At 36.4% G+C, this 24,628-nt stretch overlaps 2 protein-coding genes across 5 annotated transcripts; one reads left to right on the plus strand and one right to left on the minus strand.

Moving 5' to 3' along the window:
- Nucleotides 1-19,108, minus strand: gba2 (glucosidase, beta (bile acid) 2). 3 transcript variants are annotated; one of them, XM_028473924.1, is made up of 18 exons: nt 18,977-19,108; nt 16,189-16,664; nt 12,438-12,529; nt 11,378-11,493; nt 9,095-9,313; nt 8,775-9,014; nt 7,752-7,854; nt 7,517-7,670; nt 6,401-6,526; nt 6,149-6,333; nt 5,600-5,704; nt 5,405-5,512; nt 4,383-4,534; nt 4,199-4,305; nt 3,080-3,222; nt 2,846-2,961; nt 1,614-1,805; nt 1-580 (listed from the first exon to the last, which is right to left on the minus strand). In XM_028473924.1, the coding sequence occupies exons 2-18, from the start codon at nt 16,380-16,382 to the stop codon at nt 356-358; spliced, it is 2,577 nt and encodes an 858-aa protein (XP_028329725.1). In that variant the 5' UTR covers nt 16,383-16,664; nt 18,977-19,108; the 3' UTR covers nt 1-355. The 3 variants fall into 3 exon arrangements, with proteins under 3 accessions (XP_028329725.1, XP_028329723.1, XP_028329722.1); XM_028473922.1 differs by lacking the exon at nt 18,977-19,108 and adding an exon at nt 16,884-17,007; XM_028473921.1 differs by lacking the exon at nt 18,977-19,108 and adding an exon at nt 16,714-16,862 and having other exon boundaries at nt 16,189-16,392.
- On the plus strand, nt 18,486-24,628 carry rgp1 (GP1 homolog, RAB6A GEF complex partner 1). 2 transcript variants are annotated; one of them, XM_028473925.1, is made up of 9 exons: nt 18,486-18,826; nt 18,998-19,113; nt 20,769-20,902; nt 21,007-21,090; nt 21,705-21,854; nt 21,933-22,079; nt 23,252-23,379; nt 23,459-23,636; nt 24,227-24,628. In XM_028473925.1, exons 2-9 carry the CDS (start codon nt 18,998-19,000, stop codon nt 24,448-24,450), a joined length of 1,161 nt encoding a protein of 386 aa, XP_028329726.1. In that variant the 5' UTR covers nt 18,486-18,826; the 3' UTR covers nt 24,451-24,628. The 2 variants fall into 2 exon arrangements, with proteins under 2 accessions (XP_028329726.1, XP_028329727.1); XM_028473926.1 differs by having other exon boundaries at nt 23,459-23,632; nt 24,227-24,363.

A 24,628-nucleotide genomic window follows, 5' to 3' on the forward strand; every position in this document is an offset into this window, starting at 1 on the left:
TCAGACTTCTCTTTTATTTATTGGTCTTTACTTTCCATGATTGTCATAATTAATAAAAACATTCAAAAGTTCAACCGTTTTAATAACAAATTGTAGAGCAACATGCATCAAGGCACCAAATGCCCTCATTAAAGACTTTTTTTTTTTTTTTTAATAAATCAGAAATCTGAAGTAAATCAAAATCTTGCAACATTGAAAACAGCTCGGACATAAATCCTATAATATTTGTAATAGTGTGGACATGCTTATTATAAGAATGCTTTTGGACCTTCTGTCTAATGCCCTGCACAAAAGAGGGAAGAATATCAGAGTGATTGTAGACTTCTTGTAAAGATCTTTCATGTAATCTGTCATCTCATGATTGCTCTGCAGCTTTAGTTTGCGCTGACGTGCTCTGATCCACGTGTGATGCGTTCAGGGCCAGCTGCATGGCCCAAACACTCAGAGGTCTCATGTAGGCCAGAGAACGGTAGATGTTCTTCTCGCTGTAGGCCTCTGGTGTCTGGAAAGCCATGCCCAGCTTCTCCCACACGGTGCGATAACAACCCTCCGCTGTGCGCAAACCCTCGTCTCGCATTCCCTGCGATCAGAAACCATTGAGTAAAAAAACTTCAAAGGCAACATGTGCAGGTCACCATGGCAACAGCACAAACTGCAATCAAAAGTTATCGCATAAAAAACTTCAAAGGCCACTGGTGCAACTTCAAACACAACGTGCAGGTCGCCATGACAACAGAACAAACTGCAATCAGAAATAATTGCGTAAAAAAACTTCATAAGCAACTGGGTCGCCACGGCAACAGGACTAACTCTCCTGATTAGAGCATGTGAGCTCAAAGTCATTGAACAGGAACTTAATTTAACAGTGTACATTTGAAAATATCAACACCTTGATAAAAATTTTTTATTATTGAATAATTTTTTAGACTTTTTCCAAACATAAATGCATTAAAAAAAGACAGGAATAAAGTTTAATCAACTTATTTAGTAAAGAAAAACCAGTACAAATGAAGAAAAGTTGGTACATACAAAATTATGAGAATGGGAAAAGTATTTGTGTGAAAGAAAATTAAAAAAGTATAGAAATTGTCAGTGAGTTTAAATGCAGCTTGAGAAAAGGCTTAGACAGATAGAAACAATATAAATAGTACAAAAATGAACAAAACAGCAAAAACACACAGGCCTCCGAAAACAAAAACATTGTTAAAAAAATGCACAGAAATACACAAAATAGGTCTAAAAAACACAAAAATAATAGAAATATGCACAAAACAGCAAAGATACTCAAAAGAAGACCAAAAAAACACAATAAATAGTAGAACAATTCACAAAACAGTAAAAATACACAAAATAAACATAAAAAATAGTTAGGAAAATGCTCAGAAATATGCAAAATGGGTCCAACAAGAAATAAAAAAAAGTAGTAACAATATCCACATTAAGCATGTTTGGCATGATTTTGTTAAGTTTAAATGCCAGTAAAAACATCTAACAGAAAAGGAAATCAAACAGAAAACCACTTTGTCATTTAAAAAAGCCTTCACAGGTGTTGTAACTGACTCGATTAACAGCACTTTTAACATGACGGCCTTCCTAGTCCTAGACCCTCTCACCTCGTGGATCATCGTCGCTGCCAGTCCGTAAACGACTCCGATCCAGACTTCGTCTGATTGGACGCTGGAGCGGTCGGGAACTCCCTCCGGTCGCATCCCGTTCACTGCTCCCATCTGTCCTCCAGCAAAGCTCATCACGTTCAAGTCAAACACAGACTTCAGTGCACGTTGGATTTTTTCTTTTGGGAACGCCTGGAAGGAAACAAGAAGAAGAAAAAAAACATGGTGTAAAGTTGGAATTTTGGCTTTGTTTGTTTAACATGCGGTTTAATAATTGAAAAGACTTCTTCCTACATCCCAGAACTGCGTGACAAAAGCAAATAAGAGCGAAACGAAGAGGATATTATAGTGATTCCCAGGAGGAAAATTCCACCCGCACAAAGGTAGCGCCAATACAATGTTTTTGCGTCACCACCAGCCCGTGATGGAGGTAAGACACTTCTTTTCTGAGGAGCGGTTCCAGAAAAATACACAAAACAAGAGCAAAAATACACCAAATGACTTTAAACGCACTAAAGGCCTCCAAAAAACAAAACTCATTTTAGGAAAAAGGACAAAACAGAAATATACAATAAATAGAAGAAAAATGCACAAAACAGCAGAAATAACACCCCAAATGCCTCTAAAACACACATAACACCTCCCAAAAACCAGAAAATGAGCAAAAATACAAAAAATGGGTCCAAAAAAAATACAATAATAAATAGTAGAAAAAACAGCAGAAATACATAAAATGACTTCCAAAAAACCTCCAAAAAAACAAAAAATAGTTAAAAGAATGTGCAAAAAAACACAAATCCTTTCAAACATGAAAATAGTAGGGAATTGGAAAAACACTTAAGATTCCCCAAATGAAACTCAAAAAGAAACAAAGTTAAAGAAAAATGTATTAAAAGAAAAACAAAAACAAGAAATTACTCCAAAAACACAAAATACAACAAAAATGAGTCACAAAAAAATGCTTAAAATGACAGAAACAGTTACAAGATGAAAAAAATAAATAAATACACAACATGAATCCAAAAACACAAATATGGATCAAAACTAAAGAAATTGAGAAAAATATACAAATGACGACAAGAATAGATATAAAGATGAAGAGCTGCTCTAACGTGTTTTACCGTTCCAGTGGAAAGTTTATCAGATCCACAAGGACTTTAATTAGAAAGATCACCTAAAACACTTGGTCAATATGAGCTGTAACCATGGCGATGCCTTCCAAGACGTCCTACCTGATACTCTCCCTCTCCCAGTCCTGATGCTTTCAGGAACCAGTGACCGGCGCATTGGTCGGACATGACGCTGTTGGAGAAGTTTCTCTTGCTGCTGTCGTAGTTGTAGTACGTGCCTTATAAAAATATATTAAATATACAGGTGTGAGAGAAAGTGTGCGACATGTTTTCATGTTGTGTTCAATATAAACATGCCACAGCGTTATAAGTGAAGTAAATAAAAAATAAAAGTACCGTTCCACAGGAGTTTATCGAAAGCAGCGCTGCCTCGGTCCAACATGTCCCTGTACTCGAGGCAGGAGTCCTGCTTTTCTAATAACGTCGCCATTTTACACATCACACATAGAGACGCCAACCACAGGCCTCCACAGTAAGCACTGGAGCACACAAGAAAGATAACAGCAGCACAAAACATATCAGAACTCAAGCAGGAAAACGGATGAAAAATCAATCAGGACCAAATAAAAATCCCACAAAATTAAAAAAAATATATTAAAAAAAAGGTCGACAAATCCACAAAACTGCAAAAATACACAAAATCACTCCAAAAACATAAATAATGCCTCCCGAAAACAAAAAAAATTGTTAAGACAATGTGCAAAAATAAATAATAAAATAATAAATAAAAATTCCTCCAAAAAACAAAAAATAGTAGAAAAAAATCACAAAACAGCAAACACACCCAAAATGCTTTTAAAACACACAATGCCTCCCAAAAAAGTTAAGAAAATGTGCAAAAATACACAAAATAGGTCCAAAAACATAAAATTCCTCCAAAAAACAAAATAATAATAGAAAAATGCACAAAACAGCAAACATACCCAAAATGCTTCTAAAACACACATAATGCCTGAAGAAAACAAAAAAAATAGTTAAAAAAATGTGCAAAAATACACAAAATGGGCCCAAAAAGCACATAGATGGTAGAAAATGCAAAAAACAGCAAAAGTAGCAAAAATTACTCCAAAAACACATAATGCTTCAAAAATATTTTTTTAAAAATAGTTAAAAGAATGCTCAAAAATACACAAAATTGGTCCAAAAAATACAAAATTCCCCAAAATAAATAAAAAAATAGTAAAAAAAAAAATGCTCAAAACAGCAAAGATACACAAAATGGGACAAAAAACAAAGTCAAAAGTCGAAAAGAAAATCACAAAACAGCAAAAATACACAAAATGACTCTTAAAAACACAAAGCCTTGCAAAAACCAAAAACTAGTGAGAAAAATGTGCAAAAATACAATGTATATTATATATATATATAATATATACTGTACATAAAATGTAAAAAGAAAAACCCTCACAAATTCCTCCATGTTTTTCGGCATTTTCCTACACCTATATCTCTCACCTTGGTCCCGTAACAGTCCAGCCATCATACGTCTGATCAGGATACCCAGAGTTTTCAATCAAACCGTCTCCATCCAGGTCAAACTTCTTCTCTGAGTCCATCACCGCCTGACGACAACGAATAAATACATTTGCAACCAATCGGAAAAGTCTTGTCTTCAGTGTTTTAACAGCTAGCGTCTTACTACACAGATGGGCCACATGTCCTGCAGATACTGGGCATCCTGTGTCAGATGGAAGTCTCTGTAAACCTGCAGCACAAACTTCAGGTTCAGGTCCTTCCAGTCGGCCGTGTCGTGGATGAGGTAGGCGTTGCTTCTCTGCCAGGGCTCGTCATCTACAGCAGAGACAGAGCAACTGTTATCAGCACCAACGGGTGATTGATCTGATCTGAGGGCCACATTATCAACACTCATCAAGTCAACATTTAGAATAATCACCAATCTGACATCAAAGGTTTTGTGGTTTTCATTTTGTTCTTTTTGTTGTCATCTCGCATATTTTTTCTGTCATTTTGTGCATATTTGTAGGTTTCTGCGTTTGTGCTTTCGCTTGAGCATTGATTTCTTTTTGTGGATTTTTTTCTTAAATTTGTATGTTGTTAGGAGTCGTTTTGTGCATTTTTTGTCGTATTGTGTATTTTTGAAGTTATTTTGTTTACTTTTTTTGTCATGTTGTGTATCTTAGTTGTCATTTTGTGTATTTTGAAGTTGTTTTGTGTATTTCTGTTGTTGTTATGCAGATTCTTCTGTAATTTCATGTTTTTCATTTTGTGTATTTTTGTTATTGTTTCATTAATTCTTCGGTAATTTTGTGCATTTCCGTTGTCGTTATGTTGTATGTCTGTTGTTTTGTGTATTTTTGCTGTCATATTGTGAAGTTTTGTTTCATATTGTGTATTTTTGGAGTTACTTTGTGTGTGTTTTTGTCTTTTGGTGTTTTGCGTATTGTTCTGTAATTTTGTGCATTTATGTTGTCGTTTTGTGTATTTTTGGAGTGAACTTGTTTTGAAAAATTTTTTATTAGTCATTTAGTGTATTTTTGTCGTGATTTCATGTATTTTTCTGTAATTTTGTGTGTTTTTGTTAAAATTGTATGCGTTTGCTTTGTGGGCCTCCATTTTCACATGCCTGATTTAAAAGGCGCATGTGTGAGTCTGAATGAACTTGGACATGTGTGTGTGTTTAGAAGGTGATATTTTTAATACCTGGATCTCCAATGTCGTGAGGAACCACGTTTTTGGTCTTGACTGCAGAACACTGACCGTTCATCAGATGGAGACGCACTGTCGGGTCCTGCTGAACCACGGCTCCAGCTACATGGAAAAACAAGCTCTTGAACATTTTATCATTATTATTATTATTATTATTATTATTATTATTATTATGATCATCTCACTCACCGATGTCATATTGTAAACTCAAAGCCAGTTTGGGCCACAGCATGATAAGTGCAAAAGAAGCATAAAAGTGCACGTCGTACGTGTTGTACATTCGATATTCCTGACCTGGAAATTAAAGTAATGAACGGTTAACATAGTTTGTTTTACTAATTCGTAAAATGAAAAAAAAAGTTATAAAAAATATATATACTTTTTTTTTTTTTTAAAAAAAGGTTAAAATAGTTTTACTAGTTTGTAAAATTGAAAAAATTAAGAAAAAAATAAAAAATTAAATGAAAAATGGGGAAAAAATTATGTTTTTTTCAAACAAAAATTAACAAATTTTAAATGAAAATGAAAACAGTTTTCAAAAACTCCTTTTAAAACCAGTGACTAAGGTTATAATAGTTTGTTTTACTAGTTTGTAAAAATGGGGGAAAAAAGAAGAAAAAAATTTAATGAAAAAAACAAACAATTTTAAATAAAAATGAAAAAAAATGTAAATAAAAATGAAAATAAAAAAGTCTGTTTTTAACAATGAGCCTCATCTTTGAGTAGCTCGTCGCTAACCTTCCAGGTAAGCAAAGCGACCGAACTCTTTAATGATGTCGGGTTGGGCGGGCAGTCCTCCGTCCTCGCTGCGTAAACCGCCGCTGACGTCGGCGTCCTCCGGCAGCTCCGTCCACACGGTGCCTCCGTCAGCCACGAAGTAGAGCTCGTTAAACAGGGCCGACTTATACCAGGAAGGAAGAGAGCTGTGGAACCATAGAAGAAGTCAAACCCTGCGTTCAGGATGTTAGAGTAAAGCTAAAGTACCCGTACCCGTCCTGTAGAATGGGCGTCTGCCACTCCTCTATGCTTCTCTCCCACTGGGTGTAGTGTGTGAGGGCGTAGTGACTCAGAGAGGGCGACGCGTCCCCTCCGCTCCCAAAGTAACGCGTGTATCTCCTGCACAAAGACAAGCGTGAAATCTTAGATCAGTAAAGGACTCAATGTGAAAATACATTTATTATGTTCTACATAGATTTGTGAAATCCATTCAAGAATAATAACTGAATTTTCTAAAGAACGTAAACCAAAAGTACAAAAAAAGGCTGAAAAAAACACAATATGACAGAAAAAAAACACAATACGACTACAAAAACTTATATAATGACAGAAACGTACACAAAAGACAACAAATATGACTTACAAAATTACAGAAAAATACACAAAAGTAACAAAAATAATAAACATCAACAACATGACTCCAAAACCTTACATAATGACAGAAACATACACAAAAGACAACAAAAATACAAAATTTGACACCAAAAAACATGCAAAATTACAGAAAAACACACAATTCGAAAACAAAAGTACACAATATGCCTCCAAAGACGTACATGACAGAAATAATACACAATACTACAACAAAAACACATCATACGATAATAAAAATACACACAGCAGCTCCAAAAAACGTACAAAATTACAAAATACAGGATTTGAGGATTCATGGATTTTAAATTTGTCATTCATAAATTTACGAACCCGAGTTCCCCGTTAAGCCTTTTATAAATGCATAACTGAAAATGAAAAACTCACATGTATACAAAAGCAAATGGCAAAAAAACACAAAACGACAACAAAAATACATCAAACGACAACAAATGTTTTTTTTTTTTTTTTTTAATATAAAATTTATAAAAATAAGACAATAAAAATCCAAAAAACAACAAAGAAAATTCACAAAACAACAACAGAAATACACAGACAACCAAAAAAACTCAGAAAACATACAGAACAACAACAAAAACACAGAAAAATAAATAAACATTTACAAATTTACATAAAAATACAATAAACAACAAATAAACACAAAAATGATTGTAGAAGAGGAATATAGAAAAAGAGCCTTTCGTGTAGCGCCTTCCGGTGTCTCTTCCTGTGACGTACCGGCAGTGTTGTCGTTCCCGGGATCCAAACGTGAACTCGGGCATGTCCCAGGACAGACTGAACTCCAGCGTGTTTCTGCTCTGAGCTGGAACAGAGCAGCTAACCGCTAACGCTGCACACACGCTTTCTCCTTTAGCCGTTGGTTTGCTGGACCCTGGAATGAGTGAGAACACCAGAACGTGTCAGGAAGATGTTTTCCACTCATCAATGCGTGTCATTTTCCTCCCAGTCTGACCAGTAGGAGAGTCCAGGCGTCCGTCAGTGATGAGGTCACTCCATAGTCCACTCCCGGTTCCCTTTGGACTGAACGCTGTCTGGTGACTGATCACCTGATCAGGCTGAAAGGAAACGTCACACAAATCCTCCATAAATAAAACTAGATAAACTGCATTTACAGAGAAAGCACAAAGTGACAACGCCGTTAGCTAAAAACCGTCACACAAAGATAAACAACATTTTGTATTCCATGAAAAATTCATCATCATAAAAACAAATATAAAGAATAAATAAAACAAAGAATTAATATAATAAATAAAATGAAACAGAATAAAGAAATCAAATGTAATAAAGAATAAATATAATAAAAAATACATTTAATAAGAATAAACATAATACATAAATGAAATATAAAAAGAATAAATATAATAAAATGTAATATAATACATGAATTAAATGAAATGTAAAAAAAACACAAGAAATAAAATTATATTTCTGAATATTAATAAATAATAAAATACAATGAAACATAATAAAGATATAAAATTAAATATAGTCAGGAAATAAAATGAAATATATTAAGAATAGACAAAAGAAATGCATTAAACATAATAAAGAAATAAAATATAAAACAATAAATATAAAAAAGAAATAAACATAAAAGGAAAAAAATGAAACATAATAAATATAATAAAGAAAAAAAATAAAATATACTGAAGAATAAATATAATAAAGATATAAAATGAAACATAAATTAATAAAGAAAAGTAAATGAAATATAGTAAAGAATAAAAATAACAAAGAAATAAAATTAAATTACAAAAATAAATAAATAAAAGGAAAAATAATGAAGAATAAATATAATGAACAAATAAAATTAAATGTAATAAAGGAATAAAATGAAATTACAAAATGACACAAAACGCCAAAAAAACCAAAAAAAAACTATAATAATAATAATAATAATAATAATAATAATGTATAGAGTGAGTGACTGACACTCTTTGGCTGTGCAGTGAGCTTCGTCATAACTCTATGTTACCTGGTGCCGTGCGGCCATACACAGAGTGTACGGGTTGACTGTGGTGCAGTGATGGAGGACGACCCCCATCACTGCCTCCCCGTCCTTTTCCAGGTGGAACGGTTCATTCCAGTGCCCCCCACTCTCATCGTCTTTAAGACCTGATCCGTTCAGCATCGTAAACATGATGGACACGTCCAGTGTGAAGTCGTTCCTGTTCTCTACGTCCCACACAAAAACGGCCACCGGGAGGCTGGAGTCCTGGGATGGGGGTGGGGAGTTTACATCACAGTGTGGGAATCAAACCTGGAACATTACATAAAAAAACCCAACAATCTCACCTGGTAATCGTGAGGAATGATGGGAGATATCTGCCGACAGGTGAGAGTCACGTTCTGTCCAGGCAGGTCGTAAACGGTCCAGGCGCGTGGGTAGAGGGCGTGGTAGAAGGCGTACTCCCCACAGTAGCCCCAGTTCCAGCTTTGGAAAGCGGGGGGGTGCTCCACAGAGAGCACCTGCTGGTAAACAGTGTTTCCATCTCTACGCAAACACACAGTGAACTAGTGCAACAACAAAAAAAACACACACACACACACAAACAACCAAAGTCAGAATTTACAACTGAGACAAAACACAGTGGCTGAAAATAGTGAATTATTGTGTAATATTGTGATTTTATTCTGAACATTTTTGTTCCACCTTTTCTTACAAATAACTTATAAGACACGAATCTGCTAAAAATGTTGGTATCTGTTCTACTTTCAGCTGCTCTCTGAGTGAAAAAGCTTGTGTTGAAAAAATACACAAAGTTCATTAGCCCTGCAGTTTGCTAACTATGCTCGTTTAAAAACTGGTAACCTGCCTGAAGTTACAAATATTCCATAAGTGCAACTTTTGCATACGCATAATGTCAACAAATGTCTACTTTTTAAGGGTGTAACATTTCATTCTTTATATTGATGAACTGATTTATATTCAGGGTTCTCACCAGCGCTGTTGACTCATGTTGAGCGTAGGGGCCCCCAACGTTGTAATTTGGCCCCTATGGCGCGATGACGCCTCCTACGTTCAGTTTTCAGTAACATAGGGGGGATTTTCTGTTGTTTTTTTCTTTTTAAGTCGTTACCGTCGTAATAATTGTTCCACACTTGGACACAAAAGAGACTTCCAGGCGTGAACGGGTTGTTTAAACTCTCTTTTTAATCTGAATAACCCAGAAACACATTCATCAGACACATATTTAATACAGGCGATCTGCTCGGATCCTTCAGTCTTTACCCGAGAACCCCTACAGGCTGTAGCTGCCCTCGATGCTGCCTGTGTGTGTGTGTACCATCCAATATAAACGGAGCTTCAACCAGACATAGCGCACATGAAGCTGCTCATCACGTTTCTAACTCGCAACAGATCATTCTACATGCAGGCGCACGGATGTGAACACCGTCGAATTGACGGCCACGCGATCCCCCTATACTGTGAAAAATTTCTGACGAGAACCCTGATGTTCCTACGATCCAACTACATCGATCTGTGCTCAGCAGGTTGGCCTTACGGATGACACTACTCAATCGAAAATCATTCAAAAGGTAATCAATAAATTGTATCGATACAAGGAAATAACGCATTGGATTTAAGAACAGCAGACTTTATACGGATGCATTTTAAAAAGCTTGTTGAAAAGATGTTACCGTCTGTGACGTAACGCGCCAACAGACGACAAACCAAACGGAGAAGCCGGCGAGTGAGAAATCGATCAATAATCCACCTTTGTTGTCCAGTGGAAACACTTTGGCTTTAGCACAGACAGAGATATTATATAAAGGAGTCGCTCGCTGTGTCCACCACCAGACCCTTATAGCAGCGTTCACTACAGCAGCAGTGGTGGTAGTGTTAGCACTGCAGAAGCCTCATGATAAGTATCATGTTAAAAGGAGAAGTATCAGGTTCAAACACATGCTCATTTAACCTGAACAGATCTTGGTTGCACTTTATTTTTGATATTAATATTGTATTATTATGTTGGAAAAACAAGCAGAAGAGCCAGGTAAACCTATTATGTATTGAGTATTGAAAATGAGAGCAAAAAAGTTAACATCCTGTGTTGGTTGGACTTCATTCAAATGAAATGAAAATGTGGTTTGCTTGTTTGTTTATGTCCATAATCAATTTTTTTAGACAATTCCCCTACAAAAAACATCAGGAATCTATGAAAATCTCACCTGCACTGTCCAGAATCCAGAGATTTACTTCAGTCAAACTGGGTGAATTATTATTTTGGATAAAAAGTCATCGATTTCAGATCGAATCGTTCTAAATAAACCAATATCATCTTTGAATCAAATCGGCAACGAGTCGTGATTCGAATCAAATCGTTGCTAAAACAAATGGTTACACCACTAATACTATGTTATTCTCTTCTTTTGAAATCCCTTACATATTTTAGCCTTAAACTTTAAACACCTTTCACAGGAGGAAATGTGAACTGATAATTCGAAAATAATCGTGCAGGAAACTAGAAAAAGGGGGTGGGATTAAAGAAATTGTTTTTCAAATTTTTCATTTGTCTGACCTATTGTTCGACATAAATGTCATTTGATTCATTCAACTATGTGTTTGTTCCGTACCTGGTTGGTGTTGACTGTCTTGTAGTGATACATTCCTGGGTTTAACTGCCATCTGCAGAACTCCCCCCTCCATCCTCTGGTGATGGTTCCTCCTCCGATACCCCCCAGTGGGGCACCTTTCAATTCAAGCACAATGAAATAAAGAAACTGGCTCCAAAAACAGACAAACTGATTCTAAAAAAAAAACCAAACAAAACATAAAAAACATCCTAAGTAAAACAACAAAAAATACACACAATACCAAAAATAAATAAACAAATACAGAAACTGGCTCAAAAAATACACAAAGTGAGTCCAAAAACTCACAAACTGATTCTAAAAAAAAAAAAACAAAACCCACCAAGCAAAACAACAAAAAATACACAAAATAACAATAAACACACATTTAAAAATAATGAAACACAGAAACTGGTTTCAAAAATCCACAACGTAACTCCAAAAATACACACAACAAAGACATAAACAATGAAAAACAACAGAAAATATAGAAAAGGAACAAAAATGTTCTTTTTTAAAGTTTTTATTGTTAGTATATAAATAAACGGCAAATAAATGTAAATCAGCCTAGATATTTGGATCCCCACTGGTCACTACAAAAAGGTAATAAATAAATACTCTTCAAATTAAACAAAACATACAAAATCAAAAGAATCAACAACAATAAACAAACCAACCTAAAGCAACTTACATTAAAAAATTGTCTATAATTAACTCAATGTAGCTCAGAATGGTGGATCATGGTAAGTCCACTAAAACTACAAGTTTTCTACAAACATTTCCCATTAATAATCATATACTTGGATTGAGACCAATTGTTCTTTGACATTAGATCATTTATTTCTTCAAACTCTTTAAAATGCAATATAACTTGTTAAATGAGTAAATGACTGGTTGGTAGAATGTTGCATATATTTTCATTCCTCTTTACGTAACATTGCGTCATCACATTAGTTTTGGAGGCAGGAATTAAAAATGTATCTAAATCGTTATTTGATGTGCTTAACCACACAACTCACATGAGATTGTTAAATATTGAGCTCAAAACTGGAACTGAACTCACCGTAGATTTGATTTAAGGGCTGAGCACCAAACATGTCGATAAATGGAGCCTTTTTCTCGATTTTTGTCTTCTTGTACCACCATTTCAGATACCTGTACACACACACACACACTAATCAGATAAATACATAAATCGATGGCTAAAACCAACTAAATAACATCAAAAATACAAAAAACAAAACAACACACACAAAAAAACATCAAAAATACACAAAATGACAAAAAACAATTGCATAAAAGACCTAAAGAAAAATACAAAAACTGGCTTAAAATGAACATATTGATTCCAAAAACAAACAAATTAATTTTAAAAAAACAAACAAAACACTAAGAAAAACAACAAAAATACATAAAATGACAAAACACACGCACAAAATACCAACAATAAACACAAATACATTTTTTTAAAAACACAGAAACTGGTTAAGAATACAAATTTTTACTCCCAAAACACATGGGTTAATTCTTAAAAAAACTAAAAACTAAAAAAAGCACAAAAAAAATACACAAAATGACAAAACACACAAAATACCAACAATAAACTCAAATTTAAAAAATAAAAATAAAATACAAAAATTGGTTTAAAAAATGCATAATACACAAATTGAACGACTAAAATGCACTAAATTACTGCACAAAACTTTGAAGAAAATTGTGGAAAATACACAAAATGACAAACAAAACAACAATTACACACAAAAAAAACAGTGTAATCGGCTAAAAATACTCTTTCGCCTCATTGACATTCAATTTTTAATAAACACTAGAAATAAAGATCGATCATAGCATCGATAGCAAACAATTTGTTTCCTTTTTTTTTTTTAAGACAAACTCACACAGAGTAAAGCCTTCAGTTATAAAGCCATACTCTGTGTGTGTATGTGTGTGTGTGTGTGTGTGTGTGTGTGTGTGTGTGTGTGTGTGTGTGTGTGTGTGTGTGTTTATGAAACCCCACTGTTTGTTTTACAGCAGGTTTTACATAAAGGAAATTCCCAGCTTTGTGGGAAGTCAGTTCAACCTTTGTTACGCTCTGACTACAAAATGAAAAACCACACACGATCCCAAAGGGAGTGAAACTCTCGTCTTGCTACGGGTCACGAGAAAGATTAAAAAAAGTCAAAGTGTGTGTGAGTCCTTTTCATGAAGGCGAGCTTTGATATTCTCTGTTCAGCTGCAGGTAAATAAAGTTCAAAGATGAACAAAGAATCAAAGAAATATGTGACTCTGTGAATGATCAACCAGAACAATAGTCAGCAACTGTAGGAATGAGAAAAACGGACTCATTTATTATTAACCAATGGGTTACAGACATTTTAACCTTAAACAGAAGAATAATCTACATTTGAATAAAATATAAAAAATAAATAAATGAGAAGAGAATGAAAATTAACCTCAATAAATCCAATAAAATCTAATGATGAATTGGAGTGATTATATCACAGGTTTTAGATGCAGGACGATAGAATCCAATGCTTGTTTTTACCGATATCGCACTAATATCCGATACCAATATCAAATCTCGACTCCCTTAACTGTAAGTATAGGGACTTCAGAGGTCCTTAAAGGTGCTTATGATTACCTCCGCCAAGAAGGTTTGTTTGTTTGTTTTTCTGTTAGCAGAAATATGTCAAAATTATGTAAAGAATTTTGACAAAACGTTAACTAAAGACAGAACTTAGGCCAGACGTGTCAAATTCAGTTTAGTTCAGGGGCCAAAATAAGAACAGTTGGACCTAAAATGGGGCTGCAGATTTTAGGCCAAAAAAAAAAAAAAAGAAGCATTTTTAACGTTAATGAGCCCGAGTTTCCACTTCCACATACACATGATATGTAAAATATGTAAAGCGACAACGCTATCCAAGAGTTAAAGTGACAGGTATCAGTCCCTGTAGGAACTTCACTTTAAATTCTTTAGATTTTTTGGGTAATTTAGAGCATTTTTTTTTTTTTTTGATAAATTGCAGGATTTTCTTCATTTAATTTAATTTGTGATTAAAAATAACTGCCATTGTGTGATATAAGCCCTAAAAATATTGTGGAGTTTCATTAAATATGTAATTTCGGAGTGGCTGACAGATCTACAACTGAATTATTGTGTAATTTACACAATAATTATTGTTTTCTTAATCATCTTTACTTTCTCCTACGGGCCATATTGGATGCTCAAAAGGGCTGAATTTAGCCCCCGGGCCTTGAGTTTGACACATATGCCTTAGGCCGTGGAAATTGGTGGGGATCTGGGTCAACTTACTGATTTTGGATCAGTTTAAAAAAATTTAAAAAATTCATCATTGACAACATTTCCGAAATTCATATCTCAATTCGTAATTGACCGATCTTTATGAAATTTTACTCAGTTAATGTCTAATCCAGATTGCGCATTAAAATGTGATTTTTCATAAAAATGTGTGTGTCCATTCATTTGGACCTACTGCGTTGTCATTAATGTGGATAGAATTTTCTTTCAATTTTTAAAGTTTGAATATTCGATTTGGCACCTGGCGGTGGTTTGAGCTTTTTACGTTTAGTCAGATGTTTGGTTTCTGACTTTAAAGTTTGAAAAACCAAACTCAAGACTTTTACATTGAAATCCGTGTTGGTTATAGAAACTTTTGGCAAAACTAAAGCTGTGTTCAAAATGGCACACGCCATACTATGCACTACACACTCAATGAATATATACTATAAGTATGATTAGGATGATGAGCGTTCCCAGCGAAGTATACTGTACTTCCAAGTTTCCCAAGATGCATTTGGAACCTACGACAAAAACCTGTAGCACACTGAGGCTAAATATCTGGTGATTCTCCACCTTTGAATGTTCTGAAAACATTTTAAGAGAGAAACATGTGCTCATTTGATCCATAAAACTCGCAAAAGCACATTTCATTCCCACATTTCAGAAATTCCCAATTATCCGCCATTTACTACTGACTAAACTTCCGGTTAATTTCAAAACAAGATCCCTATTTACAAAAGAGTTAAAAGTAACTAGTGAGGGGTATTCAATAAAGCGGGTTATGTTCAAACTCTGAGTATGTTCAGGCTCAAATGAGGGAAACTCTTGAGTATCTCATTCCTAAACACGAGGTATGTTCTTCTCTGAGTATGTTACCATGGCAACATTGTCTCTGATCCATTGATGATGGCTTTTTATCACGCGGATGCGCAAAAGTAAGGTTTCCATACTCAGGGTTGAATGACCCACTTCATATCAACTGTAATGGAATCCGATACCCAGAGTTTCCCATCGCTGGGTATGTTGACCCAGTGTTTATGAATAGACACAGTTTGTTAACCCTCCTTTATGGAATATCCCTCTGGAAGACAAGAAGAGATGCTTTTGCTTTGAAAAGGGGATATTTGACTCTTAGCTTAAGGCCGGTCCCAGAACCATTTTACATTCCGCTCACAAAGCATCATGGGCTGGTTGAGTATGACTAGTGTGGCCACCGTGCATACTTAGCAAATGTCCCCATATCGTATACATCTGGGTATTTCTTGCGTACTCCATCTTTCCATACTATCTACACATTCATTCTGACGTCAGATTTAATATGAGTAGTACGTTAGTAAGACATTTACAACACGGCTTACAGCTTTCCGTTCTTTGGCTCTTTAAGCCCCCTGAGGTGTTGAACATTGGTAACCTGAATATCTAGGTTACGTAGCAGACTAAACGGTTGCTATGACAGAGGTATCAACATAAACAGGTGTTCTGAATGAAACGTGTGGTTCGAGCTTGTCCTCACCTGACTCCAAGGCCAACATGCTTGAAAATGTTGGACAAGGAGACATCCTTTGCTTGGAACGGTTTCCTCTTCTCTTTGAACTCATGTGCCAGACAGATACGCCATCCCTCTTTGGGTACTTTGTATCCAGTTTCCTTGGAGACGTACCTACTCATGAGCTCCTGTGAGGACCTCTGGCCCCAGTCTGAATCCATGGTTCCAAGCCTTTTAGAATGTTAGGAGACTTTTGTAATTGTCAGTCAGCTTAGCCGTGCATTCACCATAGAAGAAGAATAAGAAGTAGATGCATTAGCTATGGAGAGCAACAAGGAGTTAAACTGGTTTCTCGTGTGCAACAATGAACTGGCCATTCAGGTTACAGGTCCCAGTGTTAGCTCAGCCTCTTAACATTCTTCCATCACCAGGGGCGTGAAATGAAACCTGGATGTTTGCAGATGTCAAAAACAACAGCTGGACCACCGGGTCATCAGGGACTCCTACAATGAAACCAGACAACAACAACATGAATGGATACAAATAATTTACCTGCTTTGCATTCAGTAGGGCCAACATCCTGCTCTGCAAAACTACATTTTAGCTGCTTATTAGCATTTAAATATTGTAATAGGTAGATCTAAACAGCCTCCCGAAGAGCTGTTCTTATTTTTTAAAAGTTTTTCCGGGATGCTAAAGGGAGATAAAGAGTCAGGAAATACCAGAACAAGGCTGTCATCCGACACAGGCGTCGAACCGACCTCTGACAGGACCCTGTAGCTCCAGCTAGCAAAGAGTCCTGCATACAAATCACCTCAAGAACTCCCACTCCCTCAGCTTTGTCTGAAAGGCGCAGTGTCGTCAGCCCCTGCGCTTATTGAAACTTTTCACAGTTTAATAACACTATTCAACACTTTATTACATGATATAAAATGCATACACACGAGCAGTTGCACGCACCTTAGTTTTAAAACCGCTTAACCTTTCTATCCTTAACAAACCAAACACTGGGTTTAAAAACACAGCCATGCCCGTTGGACGATACCATTGATACTGCGACCGGAAGGGGGGGATTTTGTATTGGATTTTTAAACAATTTTAAAAACAACTTGTGTTTTATCAAAGCACTGTTTAGTTTTTCTTTTGTCATAAGTTATGGTTATTTCATTGCAACCATGGCAACAGCCCTAATGGTTCGGCATGCTTTTTTAAAGGGTCGGTGTTTTAGTAAAACTGGTGTCCGGATCAGAGCCGTTTAAGAGAGAGTTACGACAACGGAAAACCTAAATAGACTCAAATAGTTCCCGGAAATTATTATTATTATTATTATTATTATTATTATTATTGCAAATTATAAACGGCTCTGGTTAGGATTAAATGGTCATTAACTTTTGTGAGTAGCATATTTTTTGGGGAACTTTTATTGAACATTTGCACACAAAAAAAAAACTCTCGATGAGGATAATAAACTCCACTTCCAACTTCTTAAAAATCAAAGGACAACAAAAAACAAAAGGGGAACATTTAAGGAAAATAAAAAACTAAATATTGTAAATTAACAAATAAGGTGCATCACGACAACTTCCGTCAGTAACAATGTTTAAAGGGAAGGGAAAACAAAGTTTAAAAAGATAAATAATATTATTACGTCCCCAAAAACCCTATTTTTGTCTCTTAATAGTGTCTGAGCATACTTCCGTTTTTCTTCTATTTTATTTATTTATTTGCCATTTTTCTTGTACAGCAGAAATCTTGTAAACAGAGTACAGTCTAAAGCTATTAGTGTTAAAATAATTTGTAAACAATTTTCTGTGTGTGTCATAACAAATGGACAGATTAAGCTAAATCACAGTTAACCTAACATATATAATATATATAAATAAATAATACATAATCAAGAACAAAAAATGGAACAATGAACTGCACACGCATAAATCTGGTAATCCAAGAGATAATGTGATTTGACTTCGTGAAAGTTAGGAATAACAGAAGCAAATATTGAAATATCTAAAGACAGATACATATTACAAATAACACAGTTAAAAAAAAAACACACACACACACCCATATACAATTAATAATCATAAAGTTATTCTGGAAATTGTAGTGAAGGCATTTCTTGTTTTGTTTTGTTTTGAACTCATTAAAGCTATTATTTTATGTTTTTACTTTTTGTTATTAAGAACTTTATCGACAAAAAAAATCACAGGAATACAATTCAACAGTACAATATTAACAAACCGTACAACAGGAAAAATTTATTATTTTATATTTTTAACACAAACGGAAGTTGCACTTATCACCATTTAAACTAGACACCAAATGAAATAAAACACCTACCAAATATTCCATATTTCAATTCCGCTTTTGTTTTTCGGCTCTTTGCTAATTAACATACAGGGAGTAGTTAAAGTACATTTTTAAAATAAATAAATGTATCCATTGTTGAATTTTAATTTGAAAATGTTCATGTTTAGTTGGTGACCGCCTCCTCGTACAGACGGTTTGTTTACAGTAGCTGAGAAGCTAGCTGGCTAGCTGAGCTGTGCTCGGACTATTGTAAATAACGTCTCATGTATAACTAATTGGAATATTAGCTACTTTCTTGTGTGTTTTAAAACCACAACAACGCAAAAGACGTGTCATTGTTTGGTTTGGGACAAAGGTAAGTAAACAAACTGCGTTGAAAACAGCACCCGTTAGCATTTAGGCTAACACTGTGTCTGAGTAGAGCTGTGTTTGTTGCAGTCGTCTGGAATTCATCATCCATTTAAAAACACTTTAGTGTGAACTGTGTGTTCATTCATGTACTAACTGTGACTTTGTGGCGCTACAGATGATCGAGGTGGTGGCCTCCATGGCCCGGGGCCCGGTGTTTCTGGCCGGGGAGCTGATGGAGTGTCTCATTACCTTTACCAACCCTATGTCTCATCTCTCTACCTCTGCCAGCAGGTCTGAACACCTCTATTAAACTATCACAGATTCATATAACAGCCACTTTTATTGTACTCAACGCTGGAATGCAATAAAACGCACTTTAAACGATGGACACTAGCGATGGGCGATATTGCCCAAAAAAAAAAATCCCGATAATTTCTAGTATTTATCGCGATAACGATAAAAATCATGATAAATAAAAACTACAAATAAAAAAATAAATTAAAACAACTTAGTGTAAACAGGTTCCTTACAAACACAAATATGGGTGACCGTGGCTCAGGTGGTAGTGGGTCGTCTTCTGATCGAGAGGTTGGGGGTTCGATCCCAGTACCTGACTATGTGTCGAAGTGTCCTTGGGCAAGACTCTGAACCCTAAGTTGCTCCCAGTGGTCGACAAGCACCTTGCATGGCAGTCCTGTCCCACTGGTGTGTGAATGTGAGAGTGATTGGGTGAATGAGCTGATATGTAAAGCGCTTTGAGACTGCTTCAGTGTGGTGATAAAGCTCTATATAAAATCAAGTCCATTTACCATTTACCAAATAAATGTGAATACATCAACACTAGACACATTTAAAAAGGCTACAATAACTGCTGACTCAAACAGCTCATGAGCTGATATTTTATGGAATATATTAGTGCATGTGGATTACTATTATTGTTATTGTATGTAATTCATTTATTTCCTCACTTGAAATAAAATTATTTAAAAAAAAAAAAAAAGCACATTAAAAGCATTGTGTTTTTACTGCTGATGAATTATAATTAAAAAATATTGCGTTTCACAAATTGGGATGAATTAGTTATTATGCTCATATTTATTTCACACAACGTATAACATGTTTAGCTTTTATTCTTTCATACAAGTGTTAAATCTGACCATAAACAAATTGATGGCTCTCTGTGGTTTGATGACAGTACGACGTGTTCTTTTTACTTGGTCTATTATTCCTTATATAAAGTGGTTAGCGTTAGCACTTAGCTCAGTCTGTGTATTAGCTTAGCATAGTTAGCATTAGTTGAGTTTCCCTTTGTTGGATGGTTGTCTGGTTTTAACTGAGTAGCGGTCTGTGTTTTATCGCAGCATAGTAGCTTCTGGTAGCCGTGACGAACACCTCACACACAGACGGCGGTGTGTGCGGTTCACACCGTGCAGAGCTTAGGTAAACGATGTTCCGCTCCAGAGAATATTAAGTTGTTGACAACAAACATGGCAGTTTTGGCCCATGGAATGCGTTTTTTTTGGGGGGTCATTCTTGGCTAAATTGAGGGACAAGTGGCCCTCTCTAATTTCCGACTTGGGAATTTAAATTAAATGAACATTGAAAATGTAATTAGCAACAATTTGCAAATAAACGTCTACTGGCCTTATTAGGATTTATGCGCAAGTAACTGAATGGTGCGTAACTAAGCACAAAAAAAACAGGGTTATCCTGACGTGACAACACGATACGCAAACTCTGATTGGCTGAAATCTCCAAAATGGTGATGCCCATACATATAAAGGGATATTACGTGCGTTTGAGGCTAAAAGTTGATATAAGTTATATAATTGGATGTTTCTGACACAAATTTGTAACAAAGTGTCATTCCTTTAATGTAAGGGTGTAATCAATCATATATTTGAAGGATATAAACAGTAGTTTTTTGGTTTCTTCTCTTGTTCCAGTGAGATGTTGGCCTGGGCCAGTGCACAGATCCATTGTCAGTTCCACGTCAGTGAGAACAGAGTCTCTCTGCCAGCTCAGGGAAACAAGCAGGATGTCCAGGCTGAGAGCGACACCGTGCTCATCCCTAGCCGAGGTGAGAACAACCAGTCAGAGCTCGGTTGGAATCAGACACTTTCACATAGGAATTGAGCCGATTTAACGGTTCTGTTGTGACTCATGAGTATTGGTCTTGTACAGGAGAGCGAGGTCTGTGTGTGCTGGACACGCCGCCCAAGATCTTATTCTGTGACCTGCGGCTGGACCCTGGAGAGAGTAAAACATGTATGTTCTTTCATATCTCTGTTCAAAGTGTTTAAAATCTAAATATATCACATTTCATCCTAAATTATACATGTAAAAAAACAAACAAAAACAGTAATGACTAATCTGTGCATTGATGCAGGAAAGAAAGTGTTTAGTTTGTTTTTCTGTCTTTTGTGTGTTTTTGTTGGAATTTTGTATATTTGTGTTGTCCTTGTGTGCATTTGTTTGTCCTGTGTGTGTTTCTGGAGACATATTGTAAATTTCTATTTTGGGTGTTTTTGTGTATTTTTGTTGTCCTTTTGTGTGCTTTTGGAGTCATATTGTATACTTATATTTTTTTTATTTTTGGGCATTTGGAACATTTACTTTGGGGGACTGCACAAAATTAGACCGAGGGTAACCAGTTTAACCTTTTCTGACGTTGGGTGTTATGAAGTCAAGGCTGTGAACTACAAGTTAATATATATGAGTAATTACTACAGTGCCTATGTGCTCAGTCAGCGATTGATTGACATCAGGTGATTGATACAATATTTTCAAAAGCAAAACAAAGCAAAAAAAAAAATGAGAAATTCATCATTTGATCTGGTCCAATCACTGCTGATTTCTGCACGACACGCCTCTGGTGGCAGATTCCTACAGTGAAATGGTTCCAGTGGACGGGCCGCCCAGTTTCCGCGGTCAGGCGGTGAAGTACGTCTACAAACTGACCATCGGCTGCCAGAGGGTCAACTCTCCTATCAAACTGCTCCGGGTTCCCTTCAGGGTGCTGGTCCTGCAGGGTGAGCCACCTGCTCGTCTAGACCATCGCCGTGAAACACTCCGATGTTGATTTTTTTTTTTTACTCCATGATCTCCAGGCATGCCCGAGCCTCCTTTTCCACAGGATGAGGAAGTGTCTCCCTCCAACCCGTTCCTGGAGGAAGAGGAGGCGAGCAGGAGGGATGCTCGTTCATTGGAGAGAGCTTTGGACATGTTGATGGTCACCACGTCCAGACGATGTCCTCGTAAGTATCTTTGTTTCTTTTTACCGTCCTCGACCGCATACGGAGTAGGAATGTCAGGGTATTGACATTATCGCAATACCCCGGTATTACAAGTGCCGCGATATCGTTGTGGTTGTGTCACGGTATAAAATAATGAGCTCCTGTGCCAAAAAGCGAGTTTTGGGTCGGCTGTTGCGGACCGTTTCAGAGTAAACTTCAAGTACCATAATGCTTTGGGGCGACGTCATAGGTTAAATGCGGTTGAGCCAATGGCGTGCCACTGTGCGAGGTCAGAGCAGAAAGGAAATATGGCGGATTGTGGCAGCCAGCAGAGTGAGTTAGAAACAGAGGAGTGTGTAGACTCGACTAGAATTTGTGCATGATGCAGTGGCTGCAAGTCAGAGGTGTGGAAACATTTTGGTTTCACAGCATCAAGAAACCATAAAGGAGAAAAGGTGGATGATATGCAAACACTGCAAGTGTACAATGTCCTACTTTTCTAGAATAAGAGCAACATAAGAAACCACTTAAACTGGCATCCCGAGAATTTCAAGGATTGTGTCAAACAAACGATGTAGTTTGGTCAAAAAACTCTAAAAGAAGCATTTACAGTCAAACTCCCTCAGAACAGCTCAAGGGCCCAAGAAATAAGAGACGCCACAGTTTCACCTGTTTTCTGTTAACGAGGGTTTTAAAAAGTTAGTGGATACTTTAAATGCTCAGATTACTGCTAACCTCAAATGTTGAATTGTTCTTTATTTAGAAAAACCTAAAATTAATCTAAACACAGAATAAGGCAGTTTGCACTCCTTTGATTATTTTTTTTAAAAATGTATTTATTGTTAATAGATTATTTCTTTACCTGTGTTGCCTTTAAGAGTGTTCCTAACTCTATTTACATTTTTGCACTTTAGCTAAAGAATCTGTATCTGTTAGTAGGCAGAATTCAGTTTATGTCATAAAGCTAAAAGTATGACAATAAATATTGTCAAAATAGTGAACAGACAATTTCTCAAAGGTCATTGTTCTTGTTATTGTTTGCATTGCTGCAAACTGTGTGCCTTCCTGTAAAACCGTGAGCTTTTCCACAATTATCATACCGTGAGGTTAATACCAGGATTATACTGAATCGTGAAATTCAGATTTCGTTACAGCCCTAATAACGAGTCCAAATGGTTTTATCCTGTTTCCAGACATGTTTAACATCACCAACATGCGTGGGAAAGTCGCCAAATTCTGCATCTTTAAAACGGTCTACAGACTTGGGGAGGACATCATCGGCACCTTTAACTTCTCAGAGGGAGACATTCCTTGCCTCCAGGTGTGTGACACACTCACTTAGGTTCTCTCGCGTGTGATGAACTGTACGGTTCTACTAACGGCGTCCGTGTGCTCCTCAGTATTCTGTGAGCCTGCAAAGCGAGGAGGAGATCCAGGAGCAGTACCAGCGGCGGCCGGGCCAGGCGCTCAGCGTGACCGGACACGGACGCCACCAGGAGTCGTGTCTCCACACGGCCTCCAGTCACTTCTCTCTGCCCGTCCCACTCAACGTCACGCCAGGGTTCAGCACGGATGTGGGTCAGTCTGCCGCGTCACGCGTTACATTCTCATCTCTACTGTTTTGAACCTCAGTATCTTTGGTTGGACTTAATGTTTAAAAACATTGTTATCACTTCAAATAATATTAATGCAAAAGTCAAGGAAACTTCAAAGTGATCAGCAGACACCTCCAACGAAGACTGGCAGTTGTCAGTCTGTTTCAAACCTCAGACAAAAAAACTGCTGTGTTTTTAGTTGACTTAACATTTGAAAACAACTTCATCAGTTCAAATATTATGCGGAAGTCAATTATAGATTATAATATAAACATGAATGGATATAGTTTACACTTAAGAAAGGTTATAGGTCATCGTTTTGAATTCGTGCTAAATATCCAACTCAGGGCTGGGTGATATATCAAGATTTAAAACAGAGAGATTAAATAAATAAAATAAAATAATTAACATTAGTATAGGGAAAAAAGTTTATCATTAGCTTCTCTTTTAAAAAATGACCACAAAAATTATTGTGTTGTTTATCTTCAGTGACTTAAAATTGATTTTTAAAACATGTTTAAACGTTAGGACACGATTCATCAACGTCTCTAACCTTCCACTCTCTTCCCACAGTGAACCTCCGGTGGCGCCTTCACTTTGAATTCGTTACCGCCCGCGAGCCCATGGAACCGCCCACCGTGCAGCAGAACCAATCCGAGGTCATCGTGTGGTCGGGGGCGGAGAACGTGGACGTGGACACTTTCAGTTGGAACCTGCCCATCAGAGTTCTGCCCACTAACCCGGCGCTGGCGTCCTACGTGTCCCAGTTCACGGGAACCAACAGCATCAACATCTGACTGAGTTAGCGCCGCGCGCTTTCAGTTAGTGTGAGAAATAGGAGGATTGCAGCTGCTCATTTCATTTTTCTCTTTTGACTTTTCTCTCATTTTATGGAACAAAGGCTTGAAAGGAAAGACGTTTCTTTTATTTATTTGCTCTTTGTGCTTTTTGGGGGGCTTGTACAAAATGCTGTAT

The sequence above is a fragment of the Gouania willdenowi genome, chromosome 18 (genome assembly GCF_900634775.1).
Source record: "Gouania willdenowi chromosome 18, fGouWil2.1, whole genome shotgun sequence".
Classification (NCBI taxonomy): domain Eukaryota; kingdom Metazoa; phylum Chordata; class Actinopteri; order Blenniiformes; family Gobiesocidae; genus Gouania; species Gouania willdenowi.

Coding starts and splice junctions, on each gene's coding strand:
- rgp1 (XM_028473925.1), top strand. CDS start 18,998: ATGATCGAGGTGGTGGCCTCCATGGCCCGGGGCCCGGTGTTTCTGGCC. Junction 19,114..20,768: donor CTCTCTACCTCTGCCAGCAG/GTCTGAACACCT, acceptor CTCTTGTTCCAG/TGAGATGTTGGCCTGGGCCA. Junction 22,080..23,251: donor CACGTCCAGACGATGTCCTC/GTAAGTATCTTT, acceptor TCCTGTTTCCAG/ACATGTTTAACATCACCAAC.
- gba2 (XM_028473921.1), bottom strand. Junction 5,513..5,599: donor GAGTTTACAATATGACATCG/GTGAGTGAGATG, acceptor TTTTCCATGTAG/CTGGAGCCGTGGTTCAGCAG. Junction 4,535..5,404: donor TCACGACATTGGAGATCCAG/GTATTAAAAATA, acceptor TCTCTGCTGTAG/ATGACGAGCCCTGGCAGAGA.